This window comes from Aptenodytes patagonicus, chromosome 15 (genome assembly GCF_965638725.1).
Source record: "Aptenodytes patagonicus chromosome 15, bAptPat1.pri.cur, whole genome shotgun sequence".
Lineage (NCBI taxonomy): Eukaryota > Metazoa > Chordata > Aves > Sphenisciformes > Spheniscidae > Aptenodytes > Aptenodytes patagonicus.
Genome location: NC_134963.1, coordinates 15,885,979 through 15,900,861, shown reverse-complemented (window position 1 = coordinate 15,900,861; position 14,883 = coordinate 15,885,979). Strand labels below are relative to the sequence as shown.

General features: G+C 53.8%; 1 protein-coding gene across 1 annotated transcript; it reads left to right on the top strand.

Moving 5' to 3' along the window:
* Positions 1-9,718: 9,718 nt before the first annotated feature.
* On the top strand, positions 9,719-10,449 carry DUSP18 (dual specificity phosphatase 18). Its single transcript, XM_076353168.1, is given in 6 exon segments — positions 9,719-9,766; positions 9,887-10,058; positions 10,061-10,164; positions 10,167-10,212; positions 10,215-10,397; positions 10,400-10,449. Coding segments are annotated over 6 exon segments (603 nt in total).
* Positions 10,450-14,883: the final 4,434 nt, after the last annotated feature.

Below are 14,883 nucleotides of genomic sequence, written 5' to 3'. Positions count from 1 at the left end.
GGAGCCAGTTGTGCTGGTTGCTGTGCTGCGTCAAGCCTTGCATCATGCTCTGTTGGGAACGTGGAGCTCTGACACCACACCAAGCCCCGGGGGAATCTGCAGGGCCTACTGATCCCTGACCACGGCCCAGCTGCAGCTCCGGCTTGTGTTCGCTCGTTCCCATGACTTGCCGTCAGTGGGATGACGTGTTCCTCATCCGTATTGTGAGCAGGTGGGAAGGAGTCTGCCCTTCCCCTGGCCCCCAGAGCCTCTCAGAAAGGCTCAGGCAGGGCTCTGGGAACATTATTAAAAATAACGTCGGGCCCTTTTTTCAGTGCTTATTTCCCGGCAGAGAGAGAAGGAACATATACATCATCACTCTTGCTACATGCAGGATCATCTATGACCTGCCTCCCCTGGTTCCCTCGCCAGCTAATTTAGGGTTGAATGTAGGTTAGCTAAAGCATGATAGAGCTTCCCAAGCACCACTTTGGGGATAATAGTTCCTGTTTCTGCAGTGGCCCCCAGGCAGACAGGCCTAGAGTGGTCCTTGGTTGCGCACAGGACATGAGACTTGTCACACTGAGGGGCACCGCTGGGATGAAGTGGTGGAGCTGCTTGTCCAGGCACAGCAGCACAGCAAAACTGGCTGAGATGGAGAGGAGACCTGTCCAGCCTCCAGGAGGAATTTAAACAGAAAGGAAATCGTGAGGAGTGGTGATTTCATAGCCATAGGACGGGGGAGGATTGCTGGAGGGTCATGGGGACAGCAGGAGCAGGCAGGGAGGTATCGCTGGCCCTGTGGCTCCATGCTTTGCCCACTGCTCTCCAGAGCCAGGCTGGGAGGAGCTGATCCCGCCAGCCCGCAGTCGGCAAAGACCACGGATGCGTATCCCGGGGTTTGCTGACTACCCTGCACCTTCTCACTGTACACGAGAGGGCTGGTTGCACAAGGGATCCCGGTGCTTTCCAGCCTTTCCGCCCTACCTGTCACAGTGGTCTTCTTCAGGAGGGGTGCTCACCTGCCTGCACAGCTCCAGCACTGCCTGCTCCTGCACGGCCAGCATCTGCTCCAGGGCAAGGTCCCACTGACTCTGCCTCCCTGTCTCTCTCCAGGAGAAGACAGGACACCCAGCTCTGTTCCCTGCCTGGGGGAGATGCTGGGGAACAGGCCATGTGCTGCTACATGCAGAACAAGAAACTTTGAACCTTTTGCCTTCTCCGTGGCTTCAGGCAGGACGACAACTCTGGTGCAGGAGTCGTCTCAAAGGAGTAGCAGTATCTGCTGCTGCTGGGAACCCATGCAGACTGCCAGCAGCAGCTAACATTTTGCTTCTCGAGCTATGTTTCCTACCAGCCTCTTGCAGCTGTGGAGGATAATAATGATGCAGCATGCACATAAAACAAGCCCAGTGAAGCTGCAGTGCTGGTCTCAGGAGAGGCACGCAGGAGCTGCTATTTCTTTTCAACTGCACGTTCATCTCGGGGGTTTACAAAGCTTGTTCCAGGTCAGTGCAAGCTCCTGTGATTTATCGCTCAGTGAACATACACTGTTAATATTATATTTGTGGTCCAAGCTTGAGCACGTGGGCAGGCAAGGGAGCTGCCTGCTAAGCCAAACGCAGGCAGTACTGCCCTGTGATGAGGCTGAACCAAACTGCTCCCACCTGCCCATCACTGTACTAGGTCTTGCCTGCATAGGGCTACAGGCAAGAGTCACCCGCCTCTTTTAACGCTGCCCGAGGGCATCTGTGAGCACTCTGTACAGTGTGCCAAACCCGGGATGTATCAGTTCCTTCTCTCCTTGGAGCCTCTTAGGTGAGGAAGGGGCCCAGATCTCTGCCCAGATCCTGTCTGCTTCCTTCTACATGCCAAGATCAGAGCTGCAGGGAGGGGAAACATGGGTTATATGTCAGTGCTGGTGCGCTGGGCTGCTTTGATAATTCATCCAATCCTGGATGGCACCTGCCCTACGGCTCTGGCTTCAGCTGCTCCCCTGGGGAAGGTGCGGGCAGCCAGTACTATCCCCCTCTGCTCTAAGCATTGCCTGTTCTGCGTGATGAGCGTTGTGCTAACACAGCTCCACATTCCTTCCAGCTCTGGCTGAAAACACAGACCTCACCAGTCTGTGCCAAGGTGAACGGTCCTCTCCCATTCAAGACGCCAAGAGGTACACCTCGGGACTCCCCACGGTGGAGCGCTGGAGCTGGGGAGTCTTTCCTGATCAAACCACCGTTGCCTCCACCCCCGCTCTACCTAATCAGAGAAACCAGTGAGTCCCTACAGTAAGGAGTCTGCTGAGGAGACGTGTGTAGTGGGATTATTGTAAGCTCTCAGCAAACTGACTTTTAAAGGGGGGAAGACAGGGGAGGTCTGGAGGTGCTGACCTGGCTGTGCAAAGCAAGAAGCCTGAGAGCACCAGGCTGGAAGTGGGATGGCAGGAGAAGCGTGGCTGAAGAGGGACACTGGTTCAGCCAGCAGCACCCTCTGCAGTCAGCTGTGGGCAGCGATAAGACCAGCTCTTTGGGAGGAAAATCTCCCTGGGGGTGTTGGGGGCACTGAGATCAGAGAGTGATTTTGATCAGCATCTGCCTGCAGAGCCTGCAGCAAGTCACAGCCTCCGGTCTCCCAGGCAAATGTCAGCTGCTTCCTCGCTCTGCCAAGGGGGAACACAGGTGTGCTGGCTGGCCAGGCCCACCCAGCATGGGCACCCAGCTCCTGCAGAGCCAGGTCCAGGAACCAGCTAATGCCCACAGCCCGCCGTGGCAAACGGTACGGCTCCAACAGCTCCATTGGTTTCAAGGCCACGGGGCTGAGGAGGTAGGCAAGGTGAGGGCAAAGGGGGCCAGGCATCGCCCCATGCCTGATGCTCTTCACGCTGGGGATGGCTGCTGCGTGCAAGGGCTGACTCCTGCCATGGGGATGGTGGGATCAAGGACAGCACTGAGCCGGTGGACTGGAGAAACGACAACTGGTGACTGGCCTCTCCCAGCATAGGGAGGACAGGGAGGTTGCTCAGAGGGGCTGAGCCCTGGCCCTGTAACCTCCGCACAGAGGAGCACTGTTAGACAGAGCCCCGCAGCTCCTCTGCTTCCATGGCAAGAGGGGAGGGACATCCCCCTCTCCTCACAAGGTGCCAGGCACCACCTGAGGACCCCCACGCACAGGATGGATGCTGTTTGGGAGATGGATGGATGCAGCTGTTACTGTAGCAATGGGGATGAACTGCTTCTGGGCTGGCTGCACAGCACAGCCAAGCTGAAACCGCCCGACATCGGAGAGGAGGTTGATGGAGCAGGGACAAAACTGAGGACTCTGAAATCACAAAATGGGGAGGCAATGAATGAGCAATCATTCACTGCTTCTCGTAACACAAAAACTGGGGGTGAACAGTGAATTTGCCCTGATAGTATGTTTAAAACAAACTAAAGGGACTGTTTCTTCACATTGTATTATTAAATGCTGAGACTCGCTGCCCCGGGGCGCTGCAGAGGCCAGACACGTACAGGAGAGTCCAAAGGCCATGGGGGGCAGGTCTGCTGCAGCCCAGACTGCTGAGAGCTGGAATAGATGGGCTGCAGGAGCCTGGGTGTGCTTTTGGCTGGATGGCACATTTCACAGCCAAGAGCTCCAGGCAGTATTCAAACAATAGCTGAAGTGTTGCGTAGTAACACGTGAATGTCTGGACCAAATCCAGAAGTTCTCACTCGGTATTAAACCAATCCTTTTCTGACAGCATCTTCCCACAAGGAAAACCCTGGGGGTGGCCAGCACAGGTCACCCCTGGGAGACAACCTCCAGGCTCCTCTCTAAAAATTTATGGCATTATTTGCTTGTTGGCATTTCCTTGCTTTTCACCTCAATGCACCTCTTCTTGCGTTTCAGTGCTACTCAAGCCAACTGATGTAGGTAGACACCAGTCTGTCACTGGTGCCAGCATGACCGAAGATGTTTCATGTCTGTCCTGTTCAGCAGCTGTCATGGTGAACAAAAGATCCACATTCTCCTGGACAAACATAGCAGGCAAAAGCTGCAGATGCAGGGCTGCTAGGCAGTTAATTCTTCTGGTAATTTCTTTTTCCAGCTGGATGTCATCACTAAGGGCTGGTGCAGGATCCGGGTGGCAGCATGGTGGAGGCAGGCTGTCCATGAGTGAGGTCAAGAATCATAGAATAGAATCATAGAATCATAGAATCATTTAGGTTGGAAAAGACCTTTAAGATAATCGAGTCCAACCATTAACCTAGCACTGCCAAGTCCACCACTAAACCATGTCCCTACATCTACAAGTCTTCTAAATTCCTCCAGTGATGGTGACTCCACCACTTCCCTGGGCAGCCTGTTCCAATGCTTGACAACCCTTTCGGTGAAGAAATTTTTCCTAATACCCAATCTAAACCTCCCCTGGTGCAACTTGAGGCTGTTTCCCCTTGTCCTATTGCTTGTTACTTGGGAGAAGAGACCGACACCCACCTCGTTATGACCTCCTTTCAGGTGGTTGTAGAGAGTGATGAGGTCTCCCCTCAGCCTCCTTTTCTCCAGGCTAAACAACCCCAGTTCCCTCAGCCGCTCCTCATCAGACTTGTTCTCCAGACCCTTCACCAGCCTCGTTGCCCTTCTCTGGACACGCTCCAGCACCTCGACGTCCTTCTTATAGTGAGGGGCCCAAAACTGAACACAGTATTCGAGGTGCGGCCTCACCAGGGCCGAGTACAGGGGCACGATCACTTCCCTACTCCTGCTGGCCACACTATTTCTGATACAGGCCAGGATGCCGTTGGCCTTCTTGGCCGCCTGGGCACACTGCCGGCTCATGTTCAGCCGGCTGTCGACCAGCACCCCCAGGTCCTTTTCCGACAGGCAGCTTTCCAGCCACTCTTCCCCAAGCCTGTAGCGCTGCATGGGGTTGTTGTGGCCGAAGTGCAGGACCCGGCACTTGGCCTTGTTGAATCTCATACACTTGGCCTGGGCCCATCGATGCAGCCTGTCCAGGTCCCTCTGCAGAGCCTTCCTACCCTCGAGCGGATCAACACTCCCGCCCAACTTGGCGTCGTCTGCAAACTTAACTGAGGGTGCACTCGATCCCCTCATCCAGATCATTGATAAAGATATTAAACAGAACTGGCCCCAATACTGAGCCCCGGGGAACTCCACTTGTGACCGGCCGCCAACTGGATGTAACTCCATTCACCACAAAGAAGGAAGGATCTGTCCATGGAGAGGACAGTATGCAGGGCAGATTTATCATAGGTGTAAGAAGAAAAGACAACAAGAAGATGCCTTAAATACTCAGGAAAAACAAGACTTTATAGATCTGTGGTTTGAAGCCAATTCAGGTGCCAAACACTGATTTTCTGTTCAGTGTTTCTAGACCCTTTCAGCACCTGAAGCATGCCTATGAAGCATCCTCTGGAGACAGTTTGAGAGGATGCCTTTAGCTAGCTGCAATCCCTCGTAAGGCAAGGCCATAGCAGGTGGCCGGCCTATTATTGCCGAGATGTCCCAGAGATGGAAAGCACTGCCCCTAAAGTCAGGCTTGCCAGGCACCTTCCAGTCTAAGATTTTTAGTCATCATCATGTGTAATGTTACCAGGTGTAACTGGTAAGCCAGGTCTGGCTGAATTATTGGAAAAGCTCTAGGGAAGAAGAAACTGAATTATTTACTGTTTTCAAGAGCCAGAGGTTAGGGAAAAGTTTGTTGTTTCTTTAAAGAAATAGTCTTACAGTAAACCGAGAAGCAGTGTTTCATCGTCAAGGCCTGATGCCTCCAGATTTTTGAGCACTGGAGTGTAACTTGCCAGGCATGCCGTCCTGATGTCTGAGGTACACCTTTCGCATTAGTCCTGAAAATTCTCTTTAGAAATCCCAACTGAGGGGGACAGCTTGAAGGTACTGAGCATTTTTTAATCCAGTGAAAAAAAACTGGGTGAGGACATGACAGCAATCTTCCAACATCCAATTATTCCCTCAAGGCCACTGGGAAACATAAAAAATTATTAGCTTCATTTCAAGCAAAAAAGGTTTATGTTATGAAAATCCCAGCATTACAATGCTGGCTGAAAAACCAGGCCACCTCGAGAAACTGTAGCATCTCCTTTACTGCGAGTTTTTTAAAAGCAAGTTAGATGAACATTTTTCAGGGATAGTCAAAATATACTTAATGCTACAGCACCGCAGAGGCCAGAGTGGATGAAGTCAATCTCTCCAGCTCTGCACTCCCGCGATAAGCTGTATCCCATCCTACTCGGGGGGACTCAACGGTTACTCTGAATGTCTCTGGTTTGGGAAAAGGGAAGAAGAAAGTTGATCAGTTCTACTTGCCTACAACCACCTTCTCCATCTGCTGCTGACACTTATCCACTTCTTCAGTGCCTCGAGGCACTCTCCTTCAATACTTCATTCCTTGTTTTTTTTCTCCTAAGCTTCTTAAGTCACCAGCCCTTCTTTTTCCCCCAACGACGGATTCATTTACCCTCCCTGAACCTCTGATAACATTTCTGGAAATCCAACTAGCCGTGAAACATGTTGTTTGGATCCTCTCTAAAGGCACAAGCCAAGAAAAAACTCTATCCCTTTCACATCATTTTTCTATTCCCTCAAAGGAAACCAGTCCTTTGAAGAGGTGTTTTACTCCTGCGGCTGCCACACTGCTCCCTGAATTGTCCCCAGCCCATGGGCCTCTAACCACAGCAGCCCCATCGATTTAGAAGGTAAATGGGCAGCAGTACAAGAGAGAGTGACGGATCGTGCTGGTTTATTGCTGTAACAGGACCTAGCGTTAGCTTCCTAAAAGGACAAACTCAAAATTCGAGTAGGTTGGCAAGACATGGGCCGGAGCCCTGGGACAGCCTGCAGGAGGAGCTCTCTAGACGTGTCTCTTGGTCCCTTCTCCATCAGTAGCAGCTGCGTGTTCGAAGGGCGTCACTTCACTCGCAGACAAACCGTTGGCAGAAGGGACGGACGACTTCCCACTTCTGCGACTGAACACTTCCAGTGATTTTTCAAACCTTTCGGATGCCTTCTTCCACCGCGCCATCTTTCTCTCCTGTTCTTTCAAAAACTGCTGCTTTAAATGTTTGTGGAAACGTTCAGTCTTCTTTTTGGCCTCTTCAAAGTGTTTTACCTTTACGAAAGCAAACGTAAGACCTTATAGCCACTATCCTAACCACAAAATAAAGAATTCCAAAGTGATCCTTGCCTTCGGGAAGAGAGACACCCTGACACATCCCTCACTATGGTCAAGGTGACCTCCAAGCAAAGAAGCTCCAAAATTCCTAAGTATCACTCTAGACATTGGTCTGAAAAAGATTACAAATCAACCTGCCTTCTTGACTATAATTCATTTTACACTACTGTAAGAAGCAGGTCTGGAGGACAGTAGTCACGCTCTCTTGCATTCTTGCATCTCAGACCCAATCCATCACACCGGTAACAAAAAGCCCACATTATAAAACCAGCCGATGACAATGTGGTCATCTGGTTTGAGTGGGCTCTCGACAGGAATTTACTGGGCAAGCTAATGATCTTCGTGTCGCCCACGCACCACAGGTCTGGCACGGGCTTCCGTGCTTGCAGGCATGCAGTCTCCAGCCGTAAGGGGTTTGCATCCCCCTGGGTCTCTTGACTGTAAACAGAAACCTGTCCTTGTGCGTGGCACAAACCCAGGGCACACCTGCGCTGCAGGACCAAACCAGGCGTCACGACACAGCTTGGGGCTTGGTTGTAGCCTAGAGCTAATTCACTCACAGCGGCTGCACTGCCCCGAGGTCTTGAAACTCGCACATCATAAATGTTTGCAGGCCAGGAGGCTCTCCTCAGCACACAGCTACCTAGAGGTTACCGTCAGTCCACTGAGTGAAGGGATTAGGGAACGCCAAACCGAGGAAAAGATGCCACAGCTCTGCCTCGCGAGGCTGTCATCCCCATGACAGCAGAAAGAAACCTTCAGTCAGGACCTGTTAGCATCGCTAGTTCATGTCTCAAGTACAGATTTTAGCAAGAGACACTGGGAATCAAAACCATCAGACATTAATTTCTGTATTAGACTTTCTTATTTGAGCAAACCTCACCTGAGAGGTGAAGCCGGGTAAGCTTTTTTCCCTGTTCTCACTAATGACTGCTACGGGGCTGCACAGTTTATTGTCTAAGCAGTTTCACTCACATGCAGAGCCAGACCCTGGGCAGGACCCTACAGTTCTGCCAGAAACAGTCAAGAGAGCGGACTTTGCAGCCCCACATTATAAAACTTTGATTTAAACTGAAAAATTGCTGAAATCATGATGCCTGGGGTTTCTGACCAAAGTGAGATGACAAAGTTCCTTGGGATATATGCCGTAAGGTGAGGTAAGAGGATTCAGGTAGCGCTGGCTGGGTACTAAGGACAAAAAGCCTGGCTGCCCAGGAGCAGAGAGGCGAGCTGAAGGGAACTACCCCGTGCATGAAGGTCCAGGTATGTCTAATGCCACCCTAAATCCCAATTCTGAGCTTATAGACTCAACCCGGCATCCCGCACATTCCCGCAGGAGAGACTATCTCACCTGCTATTGCTAATGTACCCGTTACTGCTGGACTCAAAGTGAGAAGCACTAAAGGGGGGATTGGGCTGCTAAATGTTGCAAAACCTTTGCCTAGTCCCCACTGCTGGGAGGTCACACGTCAGTGCTTCACCCATTTCTAATAATTTACCCTTGGTCTCCTTAGACATCATAGGAATGACATCTAAGTCCAGGTTAAGTCTGTGGCCGACGATGCCTGTAGCTTATCGTTCTAAAACACAATTGACTTGCAGATACAATATGGCAACTGTGTCCTCAGGTCAGGATGGAGGTGCAACCATACACATCGAAGGTGGCCCAAGAACCAATAGCTGCCCTCCCCCCCAACCATTTGCTTCCCACTCTCCTGGAGAGAGCCTTGGCACCCGCATCCTGACCCATCAGGCTGAAGACCTAAGGGCTGAGAGCTTAAGCGATGGATTAAGGACTCTAAGGAACTGAGACGCGAGTGTTTGCACAAGACGTTCCTCCAGCCTTGTGTCACCTGTGGTTCTCACTGCCAACCTCTTCAGAGGAGGGGGATCTCCCTCCGCTTTTCCAAGACACGTCCACTGGCAGCCAAACGCAGAATGAACGCTCCCCTTGTGCCAGAGGGGGCCATGAACCCCATCCCGGGGGGCAGCACCAGCGGGTCCTGGAGGGGTGAGGGGGAGTGGAGGCCGTCACCTTCTTCTCCAGGAGCAGCAGGTCATGGCGGCTGGCGCGGCTGGCGGAGCTGGGCAGGGGGCTGTCGGGCAAATGGCTGTCCAGGTCGAGGTCCAAGTCTGCAGACCTGCGCCGGATGAGAGGGGGCTTCATGTCACACAGAGCAGGGTGCAGGGGGGTGCCGAGCCATACCCCACTGACCTGTTCCCACAGCCCCAGCCCGTGTAAGAGGTCCCACAGCCCCAGGACAGTGTGAGGAGTTCCCCAGCCCCAGATGGTGTGAGGGGTCCCCCAGCCCCAGCCATGGTGAGGGTCCCACAGCCCCAGCCTGGTGTGAGGGGTCCCCCAGCCCCAGCCATTGTGAGGGTCCCACAGCCCCAGCCTGGTGTGAGGGGTCCCCCAGCCCCAGCCATTGTGAGGGTCCCACAGCCCCAGCCTGGTGTGAGGGCCCCCCAACCCTGCACCGGGGCCCGCCGAGCTGCCGGCTCTGTGGCGGCGGGAAGAAGGTGAGGCGAGGCCGCGCGCCGCCCCGCTCCTCCATGGCCCCGCTGCCACCCACAGTTGTGTGCATGGCAGCGGTTGCCATGGTGGGCCCAGCTTGGCCCCGCCGCCGCTCCCCGACTCCCTGGGGCTGCCGGGCAGTGGGGCCCAGCAGGCCGGGACACAGCGGGGGACAGGGCTGGGTGTATTTCTACATGTATTTCTAGGCACAACCAGCACAACCCAATGGCGGTAGCTCTGGGAGCCCTCCCAGCCCTGCCCCAGCACCCTGGATCACCTCCAACCTCTACCTCGGTGACGCAGTAGCCACCAACAGCCACCTCCTCCTCTTCACCCACCACATCAGCACCATCATCAACATCTCCCTGGAGGTGGTGAACACCTCTGTCCCAACATCGAGTACCTGCACGTCCCTGTGATGGACGCTCCCGCCGCCCGCATCTCCAGCTGCTTCAGCTCCATAGCAGCTAAGATCCACAGCGCGGGGACATGCAGGGATGGATGCTGCTGCACTGCGCTGCCGGGGTGAGCAGGTTCCCACCATCTGCTTGATCTATCTCTTGAAGCACCACTCCATGTCCCTGGCAGGCACCCATGCCTGGGTCAAGTGCTGCCGTCCTATCGTATGACCCAACAACGGCTTCTGGCAGCAGCTCATCCACTACAAGTACAAAGTCTTCGGCATCAACAGGCTCAGAGTGATCAGCTCTCCGTCAGGGAGGTACCCAATGTTTATGAAAATGAAGTAAGAGTAATGCTGCTGCTCTGAGTACAAACATGCTGTTGTGATCTCTTGGCAAGAAACCAAGAGAAAGGCAACGGCAGTTCTTCCAGATCCACACCAGGACGTTGAAAATAAACTCTTCTCATCTAAGGGGGTTGGAGCATGAACTCTCTGCCACTGAAAGTACCCGGGATTAGCGATACAACAGCGAGTAGTGGGGTTTACTATAAATAAAATCCAAACAGTTTAAGCTATGCAGTTAGTTTTCACACGTCATTTGTATCGGGGTCCTGACAGTAACTCTGAAACCGTCACGTGTTTAGAGAGTGTTGTTTTATTCCAGCACAAACTGTGCTTATAATACAGGACAGAAACTAGCTGTGAGTCAGGATATTTGGAGTGTTACCAACGTTTGTTTTTCCTAACTGGGATATGACTTTGGGTTTTGAGACAGCAACCCTAAGTCCAGTCCTCTGCTGCATTCCAGAGAGGGCGAGAAGAGCACAGACTCCAGCATCCCTGGTTGGGAGATACCCAAGGATGTCCTGCTTTCCACCATCTGACCCTTTCTCTTCCCCCACCTGATTGTCCCAATCCTTTTTCAGAAGGTGCCTTGGCCTCCCTTGGGAGATCCATGGTTATTTGGGTGAGCTGCTCAGAAAGAACCCCGTTTGCTCCTATACGTGCAAAATCTTCTTGGATGCCACCTTTGAGCTATTCCCATCCCAGTGGCCTGGGAAGCCAAGGTGGGAGCAATAAGAGGAACCCTGCTGTCAGTCTGAATCATTGGGGTGAGGTCATCATGTCGTTAAAAACTAGAAGCCTGATCTGGGCACACTTAGGCATCGCTCAGCAGCAAACCATGTATTAATTCTGGTTTATCACAGCATGAAGTTTTCAGCTTCAGCAACTCTGTCTCGAGTGGCAATAACAGACCTCTTTTGGGTGGGAGTAGGGGGCCCCGGGCTGGCATGGGTGTGTGAAGGGTCCCACAGCCCCTGGGTCAGCATGAGGGGGTCCCGCAGCCCCAGTTGGTGGGAGGGGTTGTAGCGAGGTGGGTGTCAGTCTCTTTTCCCAAGTAACAAGCAATAGGACGAGACTAAACGGCCTCAAGTTGTGCCAGGGGAGGTTTAGATTGGCTGTTAGGAATAATTTCTTCACCGAAAGGGTTGTCAAGCATTGGAACAGGCTGCTCAGGGAAATGGTGGAGTCACCATCCCTGGAGGTATTTAGAAGACATGTAGATGTGGCGCTCAGGGACATGGTTTAGTGGTGGACTTGGCAGTGCTAGGTTAATGGTTGGACTCGATGAACTTAAGGGTCTTTTCCAACCTAAATGACTCTATGATTGTATATCCTACCAATGGCATTTTGGGAGTGCTCCTCTACACCCACAAATTGCAACCTGGCAAACTAGCTCTCTGCAGGTCTCCGAGCAGCTCAAGTGATAGCTGTGGTGGGTGTCAGAGCCTTGCCTCCCTTTGAGTGTATTGCTTTTCGCCCAAGGCACCTTCTAGAAGCAGAGCAAAGATCCAACTCCTCATGGACATGTCAGAAGTTCCTCTTGGAAAACAGAAATGTTAAAGGGATAGAACGAGCTGGTCGGGTGCATGGGTATCACAGAGAGCATCGGAGTCATGGCAGACCTCTTGGAGGAGCCCTGTGTGCTGTGTGACCACCTGGGGCCTTGGTGCTTCTTGGACTGGATCTCTGACCAGACAAGGGTGCAGTCGGTGACTGTAGAATCATCCCCACCCCTCTCTACTCCAGCTCTGCAGTCAGACACCAGGCTTTCCCTACAGAGAACAACGGTGCCACAAGCCCTAGCAGGTCCTGAAGATGTCTGGCTCTTGTGTGCCGCCCGTGGAGGGCACCACTGGCTGGGTCCCAGGCACAGGCATCTGCTGTCCAAGGGAGGGGAGACCAGGGCTTTGCGTACCTGGAGGTGGGTGGAGGTTCATTTAAGTGGGAGTCCTGGCTGCCTGGCAAGTCCGCGGCGATGAGGCAGGTCCAAGGCCAAGTTGGGAAGTTGGGTGGGAGTCCAGGCCCAGCTCAGTGGGGTGCACGGCCAAGCACGGGCATGGCTGCAGCATAGCTCAGGCGGGGACCAAGGGCGAGCGTCTCTGAACACAACTCTCAAGAGAAGTGGGAGGAAGGGGGGTGGTGATGCTGCTGCCAGCTCTTTCTTGAGCACCTCTTTCTTCACAGCCATCAGAACCCAGGTGAGGCACCTGCACCTGACACCCAAACCCACTGAACCAAGCTCTCGTTCTGGCTTAGGGTGCCACTAGGGCACCATCTGTGTTTCACAACAGCCTGTGGATCACTTAAGTTTTTATATAGCCGTCTTATGCATACACTAATTAGCACACTATTATAACCGCCTTAAACGTTTGTATCTTAGACCCCTACTTTGTGTGGTCAAGTTATGTTATAAAAACAAAGTATATTACTTTAAAAATGTCTTTAAGCTCATGTGATTTCATCTTTTAGAAACTCAGCTACAGGCAGTCAACAGCCTTTCTCAGAGCAGAGGAGTGAGCCCATGCCATAGAGAGAGAGCAATAAAGTCACCAGTAAAGCCAGCCTGCCCCAAAATGGTTAAGAGCAAATTCTGGAGGGTTTTTTTGGGTGCTGAAGCAGAGAACGTGGGGCTTGGAAGGGAGTCTGAAGGGTCATCCTGTCCATCTTGTGGCCTCAAACCAGGCTTGGGCTGCTTCAAGCGTCCTCAGGTGTTGCTTGCCACTGCTGGACATTGCACTCCTCATGTCGCCTGTCCTTGGGCCGGGCTGTCCTGCCAGGGAGAATGCATTTTTCTTAATGCCTACCCTAAAAAAGGCTTTGCCATAATTTCAGCTCCAGAGCCAGGATGGTCCCTGACACCGTTTGAGGACTGTGATGTGGTAGGCTTAAGACCACAGCCCGGCATATGAGGGAAGGATATAATTTACTGGCTTAGGCTCCCCGGCTTAGCAAGCGTTTGTCCTTGCTGCCTCCCAGCTGCAGATCCCGCGTCTCTCTGTGCTAATGCAGTAAGCCTCCCGACATCCCCGAGGGCAGCAGTTAATCCCCTGTTCTGAAACACAGAAAATTTCCACCGTGTGTGCTCCCAGGCACCTGGCTGGCGTGCAGTAAAGCCACCCTGGATCTCCTCTCCCCTGCATGGAAACATGCTGCTCCTCCACCAAGGGCAGCGGCTCACAGCTCAGTCCCCAGCACGCTTCATCGCCGCCTCAGAGGAAGATTTCAGCAGTGGTTTAACAGCAGATCCAGAAGAAACTGTCCGGCCAGATCTCATAACAATGCTATCCTGTCGGACATGCATTTATTTCTCCCACCTCAGACTTTCACCCTTCACCTGGAGCTCCTTGCCAGCCAGCACCTCCAGCATGGTTGGACCAAGCACATGGAGGTGCCACCCATCCTTGCTGCCGCCGCTCACTGGCTTCAGAGCTGTCACCCCTCCTCGCATCTCCCGTCCCCTCCATGCCTTTCAGGATAGGGAGCGCAGAAACCCGACGGCAGCGCCTGCGTGGGAAGATCAGGCAGCGTGTGCTGGGTGCCTGCTACGTGGTTAACCCCAAGCAGTGGCATCTCAGGGGTTAATGAGCCCCGGCATGGGGGTGCCCCAGCCTGCCTGCGGTTGGGTGTTATTTAAAAAAGAGGTGAAAACCCAGAGGATGCTTGGCAGGAGCTGTGGAGAGATGCATGGGCAAGGAAAGCCCACTGCATTTGGGGGTACAAGAGCTGCAGGGGCTTTAGAGGTGGATTCGTGGCGCTCAGACCAGGGCGATAATCCACCTCAGTGCCCTCACCATGCTGAAACCAGGCCCGGGGAGCCAGGGCTGGTGAGGGGAACCAGACCCCAGCAGGGACCGGGAAGCCGCTGCCTGCCCGGAGGCCGAGGCATGGGGACACACATGCCCATGCGAGGGCTGTCTCCATCCTTCACTGCTCCTGCTGGGGCTCGTCCTGCCCCGTGCCGCAGGGTCTGCTCTCCAGAAAGATGTCTGCCTTGGGGGATGTCTGCTGGGGGATGCCTTTCCCTCGTCCGGCTTAGCCGGAGCGGTGCCGGACGCGGCACATGGGAAGCTGCCGCTGTGCCCATGGGAAACCCGATCCTTCCCGCGGCCAGAGCGGAGGGAATGGCCGGAGCGGAGGGGTGCCACCGGGCTGAGATCATGGCCTGAAATACCCGGAGAGAGGGCCACCACACCAGGCCAGCCCGCCCGCCGCTGCTAGGCCCTTCATGGGCAGCATCAAAGCCCCCAGCCCCAGCACAAATGCTGCCCACGGGACCCCCATGCCCAGGCCGGCTCCAGCCACCAGCCTGCACAGGGACACCCGGCAGCAGTTGGCCGCATTCCCCGGAGCAGCAGGGCACGGGGCCAGCACGACGAAGCACTGGAACCAGGGCAGACAAGGCAAAGCCACAGATGCAGGATCCGGGTAGACCCTGGCGCCAGCAAATGAGTCAGG